An 18,750-nucleotide genomic window follows, 5' to 3' on the forward strand; every position below is an offset into this window, starting at 1 on the left:
GGAGGGGGGTGTAATTTATTTCTATCTGGAATAAGTACTAATCTTCCGCCAAGCGATAATAATTGGATTCTAAATTTAACATGTGCACATAAATTGAATATCTTAAAATACACCGTTCAAGCAAAAATTATTGGGTCTGGCCGAACTTGTAGTCGGGCTGCTACCTCCGCCCCTGTATGTAACAATCTCAGGTGCCTCTTATTAACAATGCCTCAACAGATTTACAGAATAATCTACTCTTCTAGTGAAAAGTAATGAAGCTGTTCTAATAAGAGAAGTTGACATTTATCAACAACAGACCTTAAGTTATTGAATTAATCAACAAGGTACTCCCCCGTCCTATCCCAACTTATATGGCATCGCTAATTAATAATTCAAAATATTTAAAAGGCATATGAAAAAATTATGGTAAAAATAAAAATTTATTTGATTCTCGAAATTCGAATGGTGCCACATAAATTGAAATATAAGGAGTAGTAAAAAATACTTTGTTTTACAAAAATGTCACGTGGACAAAAAAATCCAGGTGGTAGCGCATGGTTCTGACTTCCATCAGGTGAGATTGGTCAAGGGTCGAGGCTAACAAATAGTTACGTATAGGGCAATTAGAAACAAAAAATTAATTCATCTGCACCAACAAAATATGCAAAGTTCATGGGTTTCCGAAGTATAATGCCAATCTATTTTGAAATGAAAAAAAAGTTTTGTTCTACTTAGACCTTTACTTTTTACAGCTTAAAGCAAGTGCTTTAGTGCCTGTTCGGACATAAAATTTGATGGAAGATTTTTTCAATAAAATTTCACTTTTTTATGAAATCAGCGTTTGTTTATAAAATTTCCAATTTTCTCTTGAAAATGCATTTTGGAAATTTTCGAAAATTTGAAAAACTGCAAAAAGCTGGTTTTCAAAATTTTCACTCAAATCACTCACAAAACTTCAAAAACAACTCAAACTGAAATTTATGTCCAAACACAACTTTAAATTTCAAATACCATTTTCACTTGAAAAAAATTTTCACCATTTTTTGAAATTTTACAATTCTTATGTCCAAACGCCTACTTAGTTGTCTTGGACTTAAGTAGGCTTTGTATATATAGTCAAACGTCACTATAACAGTCATCATGTATTAGAGCACTTCATTATAACTGTTCAATTTTTCTTTAATCAATTTTTCGTGCTACGTTGTAATATATATTCTCTGTAACAATACTTTGCTATAACAACCAAAAAATATTCTGAACAAACGAGATTGTTATAGAACAACAAAAATACAGGGGAAGAACAAACCTGATCAAGGGAAGAGAAATTATCAGGAATATAGTAGTACTTGCTCTTCTTCTTCTTATTATTATTATTATCCTTAGTCATTTGTTCCATTTCCTTTTTGCTGTTAGTGGACGCCATCTTCCCGTTGCTAGAACCTGAATCGGAAGATGAACATTTCACCGGAATAGAACTAATATTATCATTTACAGAGGATTCAAAGGGGGAGAAAGAAGAAAGCAACCGATTTCTCGTTCTCTTAGAAATCGAAGAAAAACAAGTAGAAGTGGTGTTATTACTGGAATTCGTACTACTACTACTATTACTATTACTACTCTGCTTACGAAATGGAAAACTGAAAATATTACCCATTGACGTTGATATTTTTTTTTTGAATTTTGGGGAGCCTTTAATCTACATTATTGAGCAAGTCTTCGTGAGAAGACTTGACAAAAAAGAGATAACGAAAGAAAGGAAAGAATATGATTCTTTGGATTGGATTGGTAGAGCAAAAGCAAAGGCTTTTAGTGCTTTGAGACATTTTCAGCGAAACTACTGCATGACATGAGAAATAAATGCTCTTTCCTCCTAGAGGTCCACATTGGATTTATATTGGAAAAAAAAATGAGGGAGGGAAATAGTTCAAAATCTTCAAATTTGTCCTTCGAAGTTATTTAATTTTGTCATCCGTTAAAAATACATTGTATATTTTTCAAATTTAATTTGCAAACGCTTGTTAAAATTGAGGGGGGTCGATGACATGGCAGCTGACATAGATGAAATTGAGGAGGTCAGCTGCCATAGTGTCAAAACGTTAGGGTTAGGGGTAATTTTTAAAACTTGTGTAACAATAGGGGCTAGATTGGACGGAAAGTATAACGAATGGCAAAAGTAAACAATAAATAATAGTAGAGGAGAATTTTGGACCTTTTCCCTTTTCAAATTTATTTTGCAAACGCTTGTTAAAAATATAGTACTATTTAGTTAGGTAACATTTTTTTTTTTTTGTATGTATACCATTTTGGCGGCCTTTGACTTCTTTAGTGGTAATTTTGCGTACACATTACTCTTCCTAAATCCCACTCGTAGGATTACACTGAGTTTATTATTGTTGTTGTAGTATAATTCTAGATCTGCCACTAATTTTAACCCATTTATATATTCTCTGCAATCGGAGCTCTAACTTGAATGAGCAGTTTCATCTTTTCAAGGCGGGATAGATAAATGTTTGGATTTTTGTTATTATTTTTTAACCGGGGTTGCTGAGTATCAAAAACTTATTACCCAAAATCCTATTTTTTTTTTAGAACAAGTTGAAGGCGTGGACATTGTTGGGGGAGACGAAGCATTAAATTTGGAATTTATCGGGACCAATACTACGAGCTTTTGGAATAGAGTGGGATCTCCGTAATTCTTTAAAAAAGATATCTAATTTATTTCTAAATATCTGATTATAAGTTAAAATTACCCTAAGGTTAAAGTTTAATAAAAAAATTTTTAAAAATGAGGCTTTTTCCTAATGGAAGGAATAATGTTAGGCCAGGAGTTTAACAGATTGAAAAATTGTTCAATTTTTGAATAAAACAAGCGCAAATTTAGATACTTTTTCTCTTTTGACAAATTTAGAGGACTAAAACTTCTCAAAAGTATAATTAAGGGAACATTTTAAACTTATCCTCAAACATAAGGGGGCCATTGTTACCATTTTCTCTGTTAATTGAAATCAACTTGAACAAAAATAGCGCAGAAACAAACCTAGCAAAGGCTACCAACGGACAGCAGAGAAAATTTGCGGCAGTGACAGAGAGACTCCAATGGGTAGCGGCAAGGAGAAGAAGGAGAAGAAAGCATTGCACTTAGGACCCAATAAAGTCAAGAGAAAGAAGCAAAATTTGAAGAAAACGAAAATCAATAGCAAATCTAATGAAAATGCAAAAACCAAAACCAAAAGCAAAATTAAAAACAGCGAAAACAGTATGGTTAGTTTCCCAACAGCAGCAGAACAGCTGAAGTATTTCCATGAGCAGTATCAGTCAGCTAATAGGGTTCAGCTTTCTTCCCTCGAGCTCGAATCCTTTACAGGTATACACTCTACTATTATACTATTAGGGTTCTGATGAAGTTGCTAATTTGTTTTTTTTTAGATGACTCACTAACTTTATGCAGTTAATTTTTTTTCTCAATAGTTTCTAGGTTAAACAAGTTAAAATTTTGAATAGGTGATGAAATCAGAGGTTTGAGTTGGTAAAATAGAATTTTTTCTGCAAGTATGAGTTTAACAGGAAGATTAAGTATTATCCCCTCCATTCCAATTCATGTGACACATTTTGATCCAACATAGAGTTTAAGAAAGAAATGAACGACTTTTGAAACTTGTGGTCTTAAACATACCATAACATTTGCGTGGGTATAGAACTTTTGAAACTTATGGCCTTAAACATGTCTTAACATTTGATCATAAAATTATCAATTTATTGATTAATCCACCTAAAGATGGTGCAGACCTCCGGAAAAAGAATGTTACAAGAATTTGTAATCCATTTCTGGTTGTCTATGACCTTGAGATTTAAGCTATGTTCCCTTTCTGCTCCCACGATTCCCCAGTGCCTGTGCTCAACACTTTCTGAACTGATTATGGCATTTGTTATGTGCTTTTTATGATGTGCAATTATGAAGGAAACTGTTTTTGAGAAGTTAAAAGTCTTTTCATTTTTCTTCCCTGATAAATAAAATGAAGTGTTCTTGTTTTTAGCTGTCACTATTTTGTCATCTCGGCTAGAAAAAGGTTTTTGGCGGTTAGTTAGAACAAGTAAACTTTAATAAACTATGAAAGTAAAGAAAAGAAGAGAGGAATTTTTACTAACTAGACAGAGAAGTACTATTATTTAGGACAAGCTCTTGATGCATTTTATTTCATATGTTCATTCTTTCTCTAACATTGTTATAGCTTTTTAACTACTATATGAATGTTACTTTGAATCTTAATGACGCAGAGACATGCATGCTTGAGCTCAATCCTGATCAAGCTCAAAGTAGTAGTCCATTGGCTGATCATATGAAGGTTGCTTTTGGACCATCATGGAAAGGAAGTCTGTGTGAAAAGGAGCTTGATGGGAAAATTGATCCAGGGCATCCTTCACTTCTGGTCATTAGCTTATCTGCCTTGCGTTCGCTGGATCTTCTCAGGTTGGTGGCTTTTGTTAGTGTGGGAACTTATTCTGGCTTTTGTTAATGTGGGAACTTATTCTTTCTTTGAGTAGTTCTGCATATATAACTTTATCCTGTACCAAAAATTTGTTATGTAGATACTCCCTCTGTCCTAATTTATGTGGCACCGTTTGACTTGGCTCAGAGTTTAAGAAAGAAAGAAACACTTTTGAAACTTGTGGTCTAAGACAAGCCTTAAATATTTGTATGACTATTAATCATTTCATTAAGGGTACAATAGGAATTTTATGTTATTCTTTTTGGGATAGACGTAAAAGGAAAGAGTGCCAATATAAATAGGGACAGAAGGACTATACATGGAGTAATGTAGCTCAACTATCACTAGTTTATCATTTACTATGACCTGTAAATAAATTTTGCTTTGCAGAGAATTGCGGCCTTTGACAAGTGAATGCCGTGCTGCAAAGCTTTTCTCTAAGCATATGAAGGTTGAGGAGCAGGTATTCCATATGCTACTTGCAAGATTGAGCAACTTTAAATATAATTTTGAATCATTGACAAAAAAGATCTCTGCTAACTGTCACATGTTCAATAACATTCATCGTGTTAACACATCATTAACAAATTAAATATATGTCTCTTTAGTAATGCACCCTTTCCTCTTCCCCTGGTTAACTCTCTGTTTTTAAAAAAAGAGAAACTTTTGACGTGGATGCTAGGGATGATTTTTCTTATACTCATCACAGGCTTCTTCTCTCAAGAATCGTGTTAATATTGCAAGTGGGACGCCAAGCAGGTATGCGTAGTATTTCCTTGAAAGTTGGACTCATTTCGTCTATGAATAATAATGTTGACGTATTTTTCTATTGGTATTTGTTTTTGTTTGTTTTTGCAACTACAATCAATGAGAACATTATGCAATTGCCATTTACATACAAACTCAGTCGATGGATAGTGACTTTCTCCAATAAACTTTAGTGAATAGATTACCCAAAGATGATGAAGCTTCATGGTCAATGGAATGACGAATTCATGCACAATGATGTTTCAAAATCGCTTTTATTCCCTTGCAAGTATGCATGATTTAGTGAGACTTGTTTGGTAGCCACAAGACATGCATTACAAAAAATGATTCATATGGATGTATGAACATACAAGAATATAAGATCAAAAATTATCACATCAAAGAGAGGGAGCAAGCAACACACACAGAAGAAAAAAATATGATGCCACTTGAAACGACTTGGCCATGTCCTAGGTGGATCTCCCAATTCCTGTTTTGTAGATGTGATACTATTGTGGTAGAAAGTGCTAAAAAGGAATGTGGTAAACTAAATATACATGGAGGAAAGTTGTCTCAAGGACCTGCAATCTCTCGGAATCGTGTTTACTTAGCTAAGAATGCTCTAAGTCTATAAGATGATAATAAACGCTATAGCAACAATACCAACTTGTTGGATTAAAATTTAGTTGCTGTTGTTACTTACATTAGGAAGCATGAGATTTCGATATCCTCTAGCTTTTAAAACTGATTTGCTGTAAAGGAAAAAATATTTAGTATTGAAATGAAATGGCCCCTGTGAAAAGCAGAATTAATGTAGATGAGCTCTATTAGTTTGAATCGAGGCATAATTGATTGGTCGATTGATACTTGTACAAACTGTATTAAAATGGTGAAATTATGGTTGAAAGGAGATCATGTTTCTGTAATCGAACCTGAAATCTGATTGCATTTCTTGCTGTTTTCATTTACCATTAAAAATTTGGGTTCCTAATTTCTTCAAACTGGTGACAGAATTAAGAAGTTGATAGACATGGAGGTGCTTGGCCTATCTCGATTAGCGGTGATTGTGCTGGATATGAAAGCTGACGCGAAGGGCTATTCACTGTTGACACTGCCTCAAGTCAGGTTAGATTCTGTTTACCTATGAGTTAGTTACACATCTATCTCGATCTAAAGTTACTAAATCCTTAAGACACATATATGTCGTCTTAAGTGTTGGATTAACCTGGCTATTTTTTCTTCATCCTTGGCTTCCTCATTGCCCATTGTTTGCCTCAAAATATGTTTGATATGCACTTTATATACTCCTGAAGATATCATAAATGGCAAAACAGCATTCTATCTCCCTTAACCTTTTTACCTTCGATTTCTAGTGACTAATTTTTGAGATCTCATAGTATACATTCCATTTGGCAGAGATGAGTTCTGGGACTTGTATAGGAACTACTTTCACCAACGAGTACTGGAAGGTGCATTGCGGATATGTCTTTATGGTGAAATACCAGCTAATATTAAGAGAAAGAAGAGCATCGAGGATGAGTAGCCTCTTCGGTACTGATACGAGCATTCTATACTATAGTCATCCAGCCTGTTTTGACATTTTTGTATCACAAATTTGTAGTAGAGAATATACATAAGCAGCATCTATTTAAGAATATATGTGGGCTCTGTTGTTTAGCTATCAACCAGGCAAAATGGATTCATGAATTCATGTAGGTCTCTTTTCGAGAGATAATACAATGGGAAGTTCATTTTTTTGTGAGTTCTTTCTGTGTAAGGATTCAAGTATATACAGTTGAGTGAGTCGAAAAGCATCTCTAAATTTGCTCTTCAATTTTCTACTGTGCACCCTGCCTCTTCTTTTCCCCTATCCCTATTTAAAAGAGGTTAAGAAAATATGAAAATCTAAAGAACATACAGGAACATGATTAGAATGGAAAGTCTTGTAATCTCAAACACTAAGCAGCTGCATTAAATATAGTCCAGAGCAAATGGTACAAAATAACCCGACATAATTTAAATTAGAAGAAAATGACTCTACAAAGATTTCTTGTATTTTCACATAAAGATCTCCGTTTCATAATGTAACGTATTGTATTGTACTGCATTGTATTGTATTGTTTAATGAATACAACATTTGGATAGACTGTATCGTTTGCCATCGTTCATGATGTCACGCACCAACAATATGAAGAATAAATTTGCAAATATGACTAAGAAAAAATAGGATACGAAGCGAAAATATTATGTAAAAAGGTAAAATATGATTATTTAATAATAAGGAAGGGCAGAGTGGCCTTGCTGCCACGATCCACTGAGATTCAGCCCTTTGTCGCTCCGATTCGTAAAAAAAAAATAAGGAAAGGAAAGATGAGAGAAAAAACTAAGATAACGATACCACCACACCAAATCCGTCGTTACATAAAGTGACACTTTTTAGCGTTACGTAACGACGAATTTAACGATACGATACAATAAAATTTAAGCTCCAGTTTGGCCATAGGTTTTGGCAACTTTTTTTTAAATCTTTTTTGAAAACATTGTTTGTTCATAGATTAATGATCTATTTTTGAAAAATTTCTGAAATTATTTTTCAAGTTCCCAAAATCTAGTTTAGGGTAGTTTTTGGGTGAAACTTGTTCTCCCACTCACAAAACTTCAAATTTTTTTCAAATAAAATGCATGTCCAAACATAATTTCAACTTCCAAAAATTATTTTTCAAAACTAGTTCAAAAATTAGTTTCAACCAAATCTATGTCCAAACGCTAGCTAAGTAACAAAACACAAACATTATATTTAAAGTAACAATACAATACAATACAATACAACATGTAACAACCATCCAAACACACTGTAAAGGAACATTTGTAACCACGGGACCCTTAGTTAAAGCCTTAAAAGGTTCCAAATTCTTTGTTAAGATGACAGATTTCTTGTACAAAGTAGTGTAGATATGAAATCATCCATAGCTTTAACAGAAGAACCCTTAAACTTCCCCTCTTCTTTAACAGCTTCTCTAATAGAAATCCCAATTTCATTAGCATTTTCCTTCATTTCTTTCCCTTTTCCACTTGTACTCAAAACAATATCTATCACATTCCTCACATCCTCTTTTTCAATAACACTTTCTACCCCTTTAGTTAACTCAATACAAACCCCAATTTCTTCCATTAAAATCTTTGAATTAAATGCTTGTTCACCAGCCAAAGGCCAACTAATTATAGGCATACCTTGACTTAAACTTTCCAATACTGAATTCCATCCACAATGAGTCAAAAATGCACCCGTCGAATCGTGACACAAAATTTGCAATTGGGGTGCCCAAGATTTCACAATTAAACCTTTATTCCCTTTTTCCATTCTTTCTTGAAAACCTTGAGGTAACCATTCTGATTTAAACTCACCTTTTAAGTCAAATCCAATAGGAGGTCTAACAACCCAAATAAATGGTTTTTCACTATCTTCTAATCCCAAAGCTAATGCCATCATTTGTGAAGTACTAATTGTGTTTTGTGAACCAAAAGATATGTAAAGAACTGAATTTTTAGGATGTTTATTTAACCATTCTATGCATTTTTCAGGTGACAAACCATGATTTTTTCCAATTCTTGATTCCAAGATTTGATCTTTTTCTCCTTTCTTGATCATACATTGTGGAAGTAAAGGTCCAATACACCAAACAGGAAGTTTTGTCAAATTCTTGATTGCTTTTATACCTATAACTTCAATTTCCTCAACACTATTACATAACCAACCTAAAGAATCCAAAGAAGGTGATAACATAGATTTCAACACTTTAGACCAAGAATCATTACCATCGGCTAATTTCATAAAAGGATGAAGTTGAGAGACATTAAAAATGCAAGAATTTTCATCAAATCCTGGCATTTTAAAAACACCATTAATTGCTCATAAATGAGGTAAATTTAGCCATAATGATACATAAGCTGCTGTACCATAAGCACCAGCTGTAGTAAAACTCACATTAAAAATACCACATGATTTTGCAACTTCACTAGCAAATCCCATAAATGTATCAGAAATTATACAAAGTGGAGACTTACCATCTTTTTTAATAATCTCTAAAATCAACTTTTTAAGTGGATCTTTGAGAGATAATGTAGAATTGAAAATTGTTACCATATCTTTTAAAGGCAAGGCTTCTGTATTCTCAGTATTTGGTGGTAAACCATGGTCAGAACTATTATAAGGAAGTGAAACCAAAGAAATATTATTGGGATTTTGTATGTTGGAACTAAGATATTTAATATTAAGAGGGGTACTAACTATGGTAATTTTGTAGTTAGTTCTTTCTTGGATTTTATTGGCTAAGGCTATGAATGGAATCATATGGCCAAGTGCTAGAAATGGAAGCATTACTATATGTTCTTGAGTGTCACTCATTTTTTCACAAATTATTGGAAATTTTGAGCTGCTAAAGAATTGAGAGAAAAAAATGGTGGAAATTTTTATTGGGAGAAGAAAAGCTAGAAAGATAGGGATAGGGTGAGAAGAAGGGAGAAGAGAAATTGGATTTGTAGTTAGTGTCATCATTCCAATTACAAGGCTTATATATATATATTGAAATTTTCGCCCAACCTACTTTCTGGCATTAATAATGGTCACTGATGATGTAAAAATAATCGGTAAAGAGTCAAAATTATCCTTATACTATACGAAATTGGATATATTTTTTTTACCTTCCGTTAAATTTAATCCCAAATTTGCCCTTTCTGACCAACGAACCTAATTTTTTTTAATTAATATTTTTTTGCCCAAATAATATGACACATGTCCTAACCAAATCAAAGTAGACCAGATTTACCCTTAAAATATTTGTATGGTTCAATTTTGTCCTTATAACGATTCAATTTTGGTGACAACATTATCTCTAGGTAATTATATTGGTGAAAGGTAGCAGGTGTAGATACTTAAAACGGAGAAAAAAAAATCTGATGTATAAAAGAAGTAGAAGTATATCAAATGCAGTAGAGGTACCTACTTAGTATCTTCAACATTCGTGTATTCCCAAAAGTATGTCATTAAGGAAAACTGAGAATGTTATTATAATATTTTTGATACATATTAAAACAATATAAATATAATAATAATACAATGGAAAAATATTAATACAAGGTTATATAATATATCCGGTACGAGTAAGTATTTACCGTTAGAATATGTGATCTGTAAAGTTGAACTTCAATGGCAATTGGTAAATATTTTGCTATGATAGGGGCATATGAAAAAATTATAGTTCCTTGTTAACTAAAGTACCGAATTCAGCTACGTGGGAGACTTGAGTTCACTATTTCCCTGTGAGTAATATTGAAATATGCCTAGACATTAATACCAGAAATTGTTTGGTTTTAGGTAGGTCATGTCAGTTTAGGTAGACAATAAACTGTCAAATACTTTCTTCCTTTACTTTTATTTGTCCACTATTAATTTTATACACTCTTAAAAAATAATAAATAAAGTGCATAATTTATCATGATACTCATATTAATTAATTTAAAAAATAATTTGAAATGTGTAATTAATGCTAAAGGCAAAACAAGAAAAATAAATTACTTTTTTCTTGATATGTAAAAGTGGAGAAGTAAAATTGAAAATTTATTTTTAGAATAGTGGACAAGTAAAAGTGAATGAAGAAAATATATTATTTAAATGAAAGAAAAACTCTTTTAATCACTTTGCACAGCAACCCAACTAAAACTGGCCCATGTTTGAAGCCTTTACCCGGTTTAGCCCAGGTTGTATATATCTTGAAAGAAACTTTTCAGTCTTTAGCCCATTATTAAAGACATACTTCTAGGTTTTTTTTCTTTTCTTCTTTCTTCTTTCCCAGCATACTCAATCTCTCTTCACTCACCTCTCTCTTCCTTCTCCCTAAAATTTACAGAATTTTTTTGTACACACTCGTGATAATCCTCCCATTCTATGTCAATTAAATTTCGATTTTTGAGTTAATTGACAAAAAAAGGTTAAGGAACCACAATAAAAATTGGCATATCAGTCCAAAAACTATCAGATCTAGCCTAAAACTATCAGATCTTGCCTAAAAGAGCATCTCCGCGCGACCTCGTCTCATATTTTCTAATTTCTCTTAGTTTTTGTTTCAACCTTTGCTACTGGTGAAGCCCAGATTTGAATGCCAAAACCTCGCCGGAAAAATTCAACACCAGCAACCACCGAAAACTGTAATGTGGTGATGGACAGAAGGTGTTTTCTGGTGTAAACTTGTATAGGTAGTGTTTATACAAACTTATACAATATTGTATAAATATGTATAAGTATGTATATATGCGTACAATGTTATATAAATTGACAAAAAAAGGTTAAGGAACCACAATAAAATTTGGCATATCAGTCCAAAAACTATCAGATCTGGCCTAAAACTATCAGATCTTGCCTAAAAGAGCATCTCCGGCGACCTCGTCTCATATTTTCTTATTTCTCTTAGTTTTTGTTTCATCCTTTGCTACTGGTGAAGCCCAGATTTGAATGCCAAAACCTCGCCGGAAAAATTCAACACCAGCAACCACCGAAAACTATAATGTGGTGATGGACAGAAGGTGTTTTCTGGTGTAAACTTGTATAGGTAGTGTTTATACAAACTTATACAATATTGTATAAATATGTATAAGTATGTATATATGCGTACAATGTTGTATAAATTGACAAAAAAAGGTTAAGGAACCACAATAAAATTTGGCATATCAGTCCAAAAACTATCAGATCTGGCCTAAAACTATCAGATCTTGCCTAAAAGAGCATCTCCGGCGACCTCGTCTCATATTTTCTTATTTCTCTTAGATTTTGTTTCATCCTTTGCTACTGGTGAAGCCCAGATTTGAATGCCAAAACCTCGCCGAAAAATTCAACACCAGCAACCACCGAAAACTGTAATGTGGTGATGGACAAAAGGTGTTTTCTGGTATAAACTTGTATAGGTAGTGTTTATACAAACATATACAATATTGTATAAATATGTATAAGTATGTATATATGCGTACAATGTTGTATAAATTAGATATATTTTTAATGTATAAGTGTGTATATATATTGTACGTGTATAGTAGGCATCCATGGATGTTTGACACTTTCTTCTTTTCTTCTTCTTTGTCTTATTTTTCTGATATACATTATTAGAGATTGTATATACAAGTTTATACAAAGTTATACATCATTATACATGTAATGCACATGTGTAGTTAAATCTAAAATTAAAATTTTATATGTCAATCTATGTATAAATCGGAACGTGCAATAATTTTTTCAATTTTTATTTTTTATTTATGCTATTTGGAAGTTAGAAAAGAAGAAAACTTAAGGTTTTCAAGTTGCATTATATATGAATTTGAATTTTTTGTAGCTGGAATAGGAATATATACAAACTTGGGGAAGAAGAACAAAAAATTATTGAATTTTCGTGCTTGAAGATCTGCAGAATGAAAAAAAAAATGCTTATTTTTCAAACGTTGGCCTATTGTTAATGGGCTACAGATTTGCAAAGTTGTAACTGGGTTATTCTGCTGCAATGTATGTAGGTGAACTGTATTTTTGTGTAATTCTCCCTAACTATAACCGTATTTACTCNTATATATATATATATATATATATGGGTGCTGAGGTGATAGTTAATTCGAATTCTTGTGTAATAAGGAATAGAGTTTATGTGCCGAGGTTACGTTGCTCTTTCAATTCTGGTGGAATAAGGAATTGTAAGTAAAAAAGAATATGGAATCTGTCATAGTATATTATTAGGTTTAGAAAATTAATGAAATAGTAATACTTAGTAAATTTTTTCTTTACTTAATTAATATTGCTTATTTATATATATATTTTTTCTTTCTATTCTTGTGGATTAAGGAATTGTTAATTAAAAAGAATATGGAAATCTGCCATATTAGGTTTAGAAAATTGTTGAAATGGTACTTACTAATTAGTACATAAAAAAATTATTGCTATATTCGAGTCTTATATACTTTCTTTATTTAAAAACGATAAATATTTTCTTTATTTACTTTGAGTGTATTTTCTTTTTCAAGAAGTACTTTAGTATTTAGTGTTAGGGTCGTAAGAATATTATGCACGGCCATATAAAATCTACTCTTGCAATATACGGCCACTTGATCCTATCGATACTTAAAACGTTGACGGAGTTCGATTGACCTGAAATTTGATAGATCCATAAAAAATAAACTAGTGATTAATACTCATTGCTTTGCCATGACTAACATCTTTTTTGGCGTTTTTGGGTCATGAAACACAAATTAATGAGCATGTCCAATTTTTCGTGTGTTTATATACGTGATAATTTTTCTGAGTTTGGTTGATGGACTCCGATTAGTTTAAAAATTAGTGGATCCATGGGATACGACTTTGTGAGCAATATCACAATGACTAACATTATATTTAAGTGTTTGGGAGTCATAAGAATACTAGGCGCGGCTACATGAAACAGAAATTAATCATTGTCTATTTTTCGCATGTTTATATACATGACGATTTTCTCAAATTTAGTTGATGGACTTCGATTGGCCAAAATATTGGTGGATCCATCGTATACGACCGTATGAGCAATACTCACCATGACTAACATAATTTTTTAGAATTTTGGGATCATGAGAATACTATGCACGGCCACATGAAACAAGAATGAATGATTTTATGTCCATTTCTTCGCGTGTTTATATACTTAATGATTTTCCTAAATTTGGTTGATGGACTTAGATTGGCCTAAAAACAGGTGAATCCATCAGGTACGGCCTTGTGAGCAATACTCACTATGATTATTATCATGTTTTAGAGTTTTGGACCATGAAACATAAATTAATAATTAAGTCGATTTCTTATTATGTCCAAAAAATGAGGAACAATCATGGCGAAGTGATGATTATTGGTCATTAGGTCGTTTTTGACGGGCCTGCAAGACTTTAGGAGATTCAGAGCCGATTGCCCGAATTCATGCACATGGCGTGGATTATAACACATGAAAATTTGGGAATCATTCTGGATTTATGTTTTATGGCTTTTAAACGCCAAAAAATGAGGAACGGTCATGGAGAAGCGATGACTATTATTCATCAGGTCATTTTTTATGGGCCCGCAAAATTTTAGGAGATTAGTGGCCGGTCGCCCGAATTTATGCAGATGGTGTGGACTATTCACACGAAAATCCGGGAATTATCCTAATTTAGGTCGTTTTTTATGGGCCCGCAAAATTTTAGCAGATTCGGGGCCGGTCGCCCGAATTCATACAGATGGTGTGGACTATTCACACGAAAATTCGGGAATTATCCTAAATTTTCGTTTTATGACCCTAAAACGCCAAAAACGAGAAACATTCATGGTGAAGCAATAATTATTGCTCATAAGGTTGTTTTCAACAAGCCCGTAAAATTTTGATAGATTCGGGACCGATCACCCGAATTTATGCAGTTGGCGTGGACTATATAGCACAATAAAATCTGAATCCTCCTAAATTCCTATTTTACGGCCCTAAAATGTGAAAAATGAGGAGTGGTAACCAATAACTATTGTTCATTAGGTCGTGTTTTTGGATCCGATAAATTTTAGGAGATTTAGGGCCGGTCGCCTGAATTCATGCAGATGGCGTGGACTATAATACACGAAAATCTAGGAATCGTCCTGAATTCCGGTTTTATGAGCAAAAACGCAAAAAAAATGAAGAATGATCATGGTGAACCGATGACTATTGTTCATCAGGTCATTTTTTCCCGCAAAATTTTAGGAGATTCGGGGTGGGTCGCCCTAATTCATGCAGATGACATGGACTATATAATACGAAAATCTGTGAATCATCCTAAATTCCTATTTTATGGCCATACAACGCCAAAAAAATGAGAAACGGTCCCGATGAAGCAATGACCATTGATCATTTGTTAATTTTTGATTGGCACATGTTAAATATCAAAAGATTATAGCACACGAAAATTTAAAAATTGTCCTGCATTCCCGTTTTATGGCCCTACAACGTCAAAAAATGAGGAACGGTCATGACGAAGCAATGACTATTGTTCATTAGGTCATTTTAGATGGTCCTGCAAAATTTTAGGATATTCGTGGCGAGTCTCCCGAATCCATGTAGATGGCGTGGATTACACACCAAAATCCGAGAAACATCCCAAAATTCTTATTTTATAGCCCTAAAATGCCAAAAAATAAGGAACGATCATGGCAAAGCGATGATTATTGTTCATTAGAATATTTTTGATGGGCTCCTACAATTTTAGGAGATTCGGGTTGGTCTCCTGAATTTATACAGATGGTGCGGACTATAGCACACGAAAATTTGGGAATTGTCCTAAATTCCTATTTCATGGCTCATAACGCCAAAAAACGAGGAATGGTCATGGCGAAGCGATGACTATTATTCATTAGGTTATTTTTCATAGACTCGCAAATTTTAGGAGATTCGGAACCGATGGCTTAAATTTATGCAGATGACGTGCACTATAGTACACAAAAATTTGGGTATTGTCCTAAATTCCTAATTTATGACCCTAAAATGCCAAAAAATGAGAAACGGTCATGGTGAAGCGATGAATATTGTTTATTAGGTCATTTTTATGGGCTTGCAATAGATTCAAGGTCGTTCACCCGAATTAATACAAATGGCGTGAATTATAGCACGCGAAAATTCGGGAATCGTCTTAAATTCTAATTTTATGGCCCTAAAACGCCAAAAATCGAGGAAAGGTAATGGCGAAGTAATGACTATTGTTTATTAGGTCGTTTTTTATGGGCGCGCAAAAATTTAGGAGATTGAGAGTCAGTCGCCCGAATTCATGCAGATGGCGTGGACTATAGCACGTGAAAATCTGGGAATCGTCTTTAATTGCTATTTTATGACCCTAAAACACCAAAAAATGAGTAACGGTCATGGTGAAGTGATGATTATTGTTCATTAGTTCATTTTTAATAGGCCCATAAAATTTTAGGATATTCGGGATCGGTCACCCAAATTCATGCAGATGGTGTGGACTATAGCACACGAAAATCTAGAAATTGTCCGAAATTCCTGTTTTATGGCTCTAAAATACCAACAAAAAAAAAGAAGAGGAAAGGTCAATCACCCGAATTCATACAGATGACGTGGACTATAGCATACGAAAATCTGAAAATCGTCCTAAATTTATGTTGTATGACCCTAAAATGCCAAAAAATAAATAATGGTCATGATGAAGTGATGAGTTTTGTTCATTAGGTAGTTTTTTATTAGCCTACAAAATTTTCAAAAATTCAAGGTCGGTCGACCGAACTTATGCAGATGGCGTGGGCATTCGAAAATCTGGGAATCATCCTAAATTCTTATTTTATGGCCCTAAAACGCCAAAAAATGAGGAACGATCAGGGCGAAACGATGACTATTTTTCATTAGGTCATATTTGATTTACACGCAAAATCTAGGAGATTTGAGGTTGGTCGCCTTCATGCAGATGGCGTGGACTATAGCACACGAAAATCTGGAAATCGTCCTGAATTCCTGTTTTACGATCCTAAAAAGCTAAAATAAGAGGAACGATCATGAAGAAGTGATAACTATTATTCATTAGGTTATTTTTTATGGGCGCACAAAAATTTAGGAGATTCGAAGCTGATCGCCCGAATTCATGCAGATGACGTGTACTATAGCACACGAAAATCTGGAAAACGTCCTGAATTCTTGTTTTATGGCCCCATAACGCCAAAAAATAAGGAATGTTCATTGCAAAGCGATGACAATTATTCATTAGGTCATTTTTTATGGGCCCGCAAAATTGAGGAGGACCGTGACCGATTGCTCGAATTCATGCCGGTGACGCAGACTATAACATACGAAAAATCTAAAAATCATCCTGAATTGCTATTTTATTATGCTAAAATGCAACAAAAGAGGAATGATCATGGTGAAGAGATGATTATTGTTCATTATTTCGATTTATATGGGCCTGTAAAAATTTAGGAGATTCGGGGTCGGTCGCCCGAATTCATGTAGATGGCCTGGACTATAACACATGAAAATTTGGGAATCGTCCTGAATACCCATTTTATGGCCATAAAATGCCAAAAATGAGGAAGGGTCATGGCGAAGCAATGAATATCATTCATTAGGTCGTTTATTATGGGCGCATAAAATTTTAGGATCGCACACGAAAATCTGGAATCGTCCTGAATTTCTGTTTTATTGCCCTAAACACCAAAATTTGAGCAATGAACATGGAAAATCAATTATTATTGTTCATTAGATTATTTTTGATGGGCCCGCAAAATTTTAGGATATTCAAGGCCGATCACCTAAATTCATGCAGATGGCGTGGATTATAGCACACGAAAATCTAGGAATCATCGTGAATTCTTATTTTATGGTCCTCAAACGCCGAAAAATGAGTAACGACCATGGCGAAGCAATGACTATTGTTCATCAGGTCATTTTTATGGGCCCGCAAAATTTTAGGAGATTTAGGACGGGTAACTCGAATTCATGCAATTGGCGTGGACAATACACACGAAAATTTGGGAATCGTTTTGAATTCCTATTTTATGGCCCTAAAATGGCAAAAAAGTGAGGAACTATCATGGCGAAGCGATGACTATTGTTAATTAGGTAGTTTTTATGGTCCCATGAAGTTTCATGAGATTCAGGACCGGTTGCCCGAATTCATGCAGATGGCGTGGAATATAGCACGCAAAAATTTAAAAGTCGTCTTGAATTCCTTTTTTATGGCCCTAAAACGTCAAAAAACGAGGAATGGTCATGGTGAAGTGGTGCATTAGGTCGTTTTGATAGGCCCATAATATCTTAGGAGATTCGGGGTTAGCCGCCCGAATTCATGTAGATAGCGTAAACTATAGCACACGAAAATTCCTGAATTCCTGTTATATGGCTCTAAAACGCCAATAATGAGGAACGGTCATGGCGAATCGATGACAATTGTTCATTAGGAAATTTTTTATGGGCCCGCAAAATTTTAGAAGATCCGTTGCCGGTCGCCCAAATTCATGCCGATGGTGTGGACTATATCACATGAAAATGTAAGAATCGTCCTGAATTCTTATTTTATTGCACTAAAACGCCAAAAATGAGGAATGGTCATGGCGAAGCGATGACTATTGTTCATTAGGTCGATGTATATATGGGTTCGCAAAATTTTAGGAGATTCAGAATTGGTCGCCTGAATTCATGCAGATGGCCTCGATAATGACACTGAAAAATCTGGAAATCATCCTGAATTCTAATTTATGGCCTGAAAACGCTAATAAACAAGGAATAATCATGGAGAAGTTATGACTATTGTTCATAGATCATTTTTTATGGGTCCGCAAAATTTTAGGAGTTTCAGAGTCGGCCATCCAAATTCATGCAAATGGCGTAGATAATAGACACTAAAATTTGGGAATCGTCTTAAATACCTATTTTATGACCCTATAATACCAAAAACGAGAAACGGTCAATGGCGAAACAATGACTATTATTCATTAGGTCATTTTTTATGGGTCCACAAGACAAGGAATGGTCTTGTT

At 33.8% G+C, this 18,750-nt stretch overlaps 2 protein-coding genes and 1 pseudogene across 3 annotated transcripts in view; 1 reads left to right on the forward strand and 2 right to left on the reverse strand.

Annotated features, from left to right (window-relative positions):
- LOC109239698 (E3 ubiquitin-protein ligase RGLG2) overlaps positions 1–1,852 on the reverse strand; it is a 6,326-nt gene extending 4,474 nt beyond the window's left edge. Inside the window, exons 1-2 of one of the 2 annotated variants that reach the window (XM_019406284.1) lie at positions 1,633–1,758; positions 1,289–1,422 (exon numbers count right to left, since the gene is read on the reverse strand). In XM_019406284.1, the coding sequence (XP_019261829.1) occupies positions 1,289–1,422; positions 1,633–1,636 (138 nt within the window). In that variant the 5' untranslated portion in view covers positions 1,637–1,758. Of the gene's footprint in view, positions 1–1,288 lie in introns of both variants that reach the window. The other variant, XM_019406283.1, reaches the window with a different exon arrangement.
- A 1,127-nt stretch (positions 1,853–2,979) lies between these two features.
- Positions 2,980–7,048, forward strand: LOC109239699 (protein CMSS1). The gene is made up of 6 exons (XM_019406285.1): positions 2,980–3,346; positions 4,258–4,450; positions 4,860–4,932; positions 5,179–5,228; positions 6,228–6,341; positions 6,633–7,048. Exons 1-6 carry the CDS (start codon positions 3,079–3,081, stop codon positions 6,757–6,759), a joined length of 825 nt encoding a protein of 274 aa, XP_019261830.1. The 5' UTR covers positions 2,980–3,078; the 3' UTR covers positions 6,760–7,048.
- A 942-nt stretch (positions 7,049–7,990) lies between these two features.
- Positions 7,991–9,760, reverse strand: LOC109239700 (annotated as a pseudogene).
- Between the last annotated feature and the right edge of the window lie 8,990 nt (positions 9,761–18,750).

The sequence above is a fragment of the Nicotiana attenuata genome, unplaced genomic scaffold (assembly GCF_001879085.1).
Source record: "Nicotiana attenuata strain UT unplaced genomic scaffold, NIATTr2, whole genome shotgun sequence".
In the NCBI taxonomy this organism is placed as follows: domain Eukaryota; kingdom Viridiplantae; phylum Streptophyta; class Magnoliopsida; order Solanales; family Solanaceae; genus Nicotiana; species Nicotiana attenuata.

Coding starts and splice junctions, on each gene's coding strand:
- LOC109239699 (XM_019406285.1), top strand. CDS start 3,079: ATGGGTAGCGGCAAGGAGAAGAAGGAGAAGAAAGCATTGCACTTAGGA. Junction 3,347..4,257: donor CGAGCTCGAATCCTTTACAG/GTATACACTCTA, acceptor TTAATGACGCAG/AGACATGCATGCTTGAGCTC. Junction 6,342..6,632: donor TTGACACTGCCTCAAGTCAG/GTTAGATTCTGT, acceptor TCCATTTGGCAG/AGATGAGTTCTGGGACTTGT.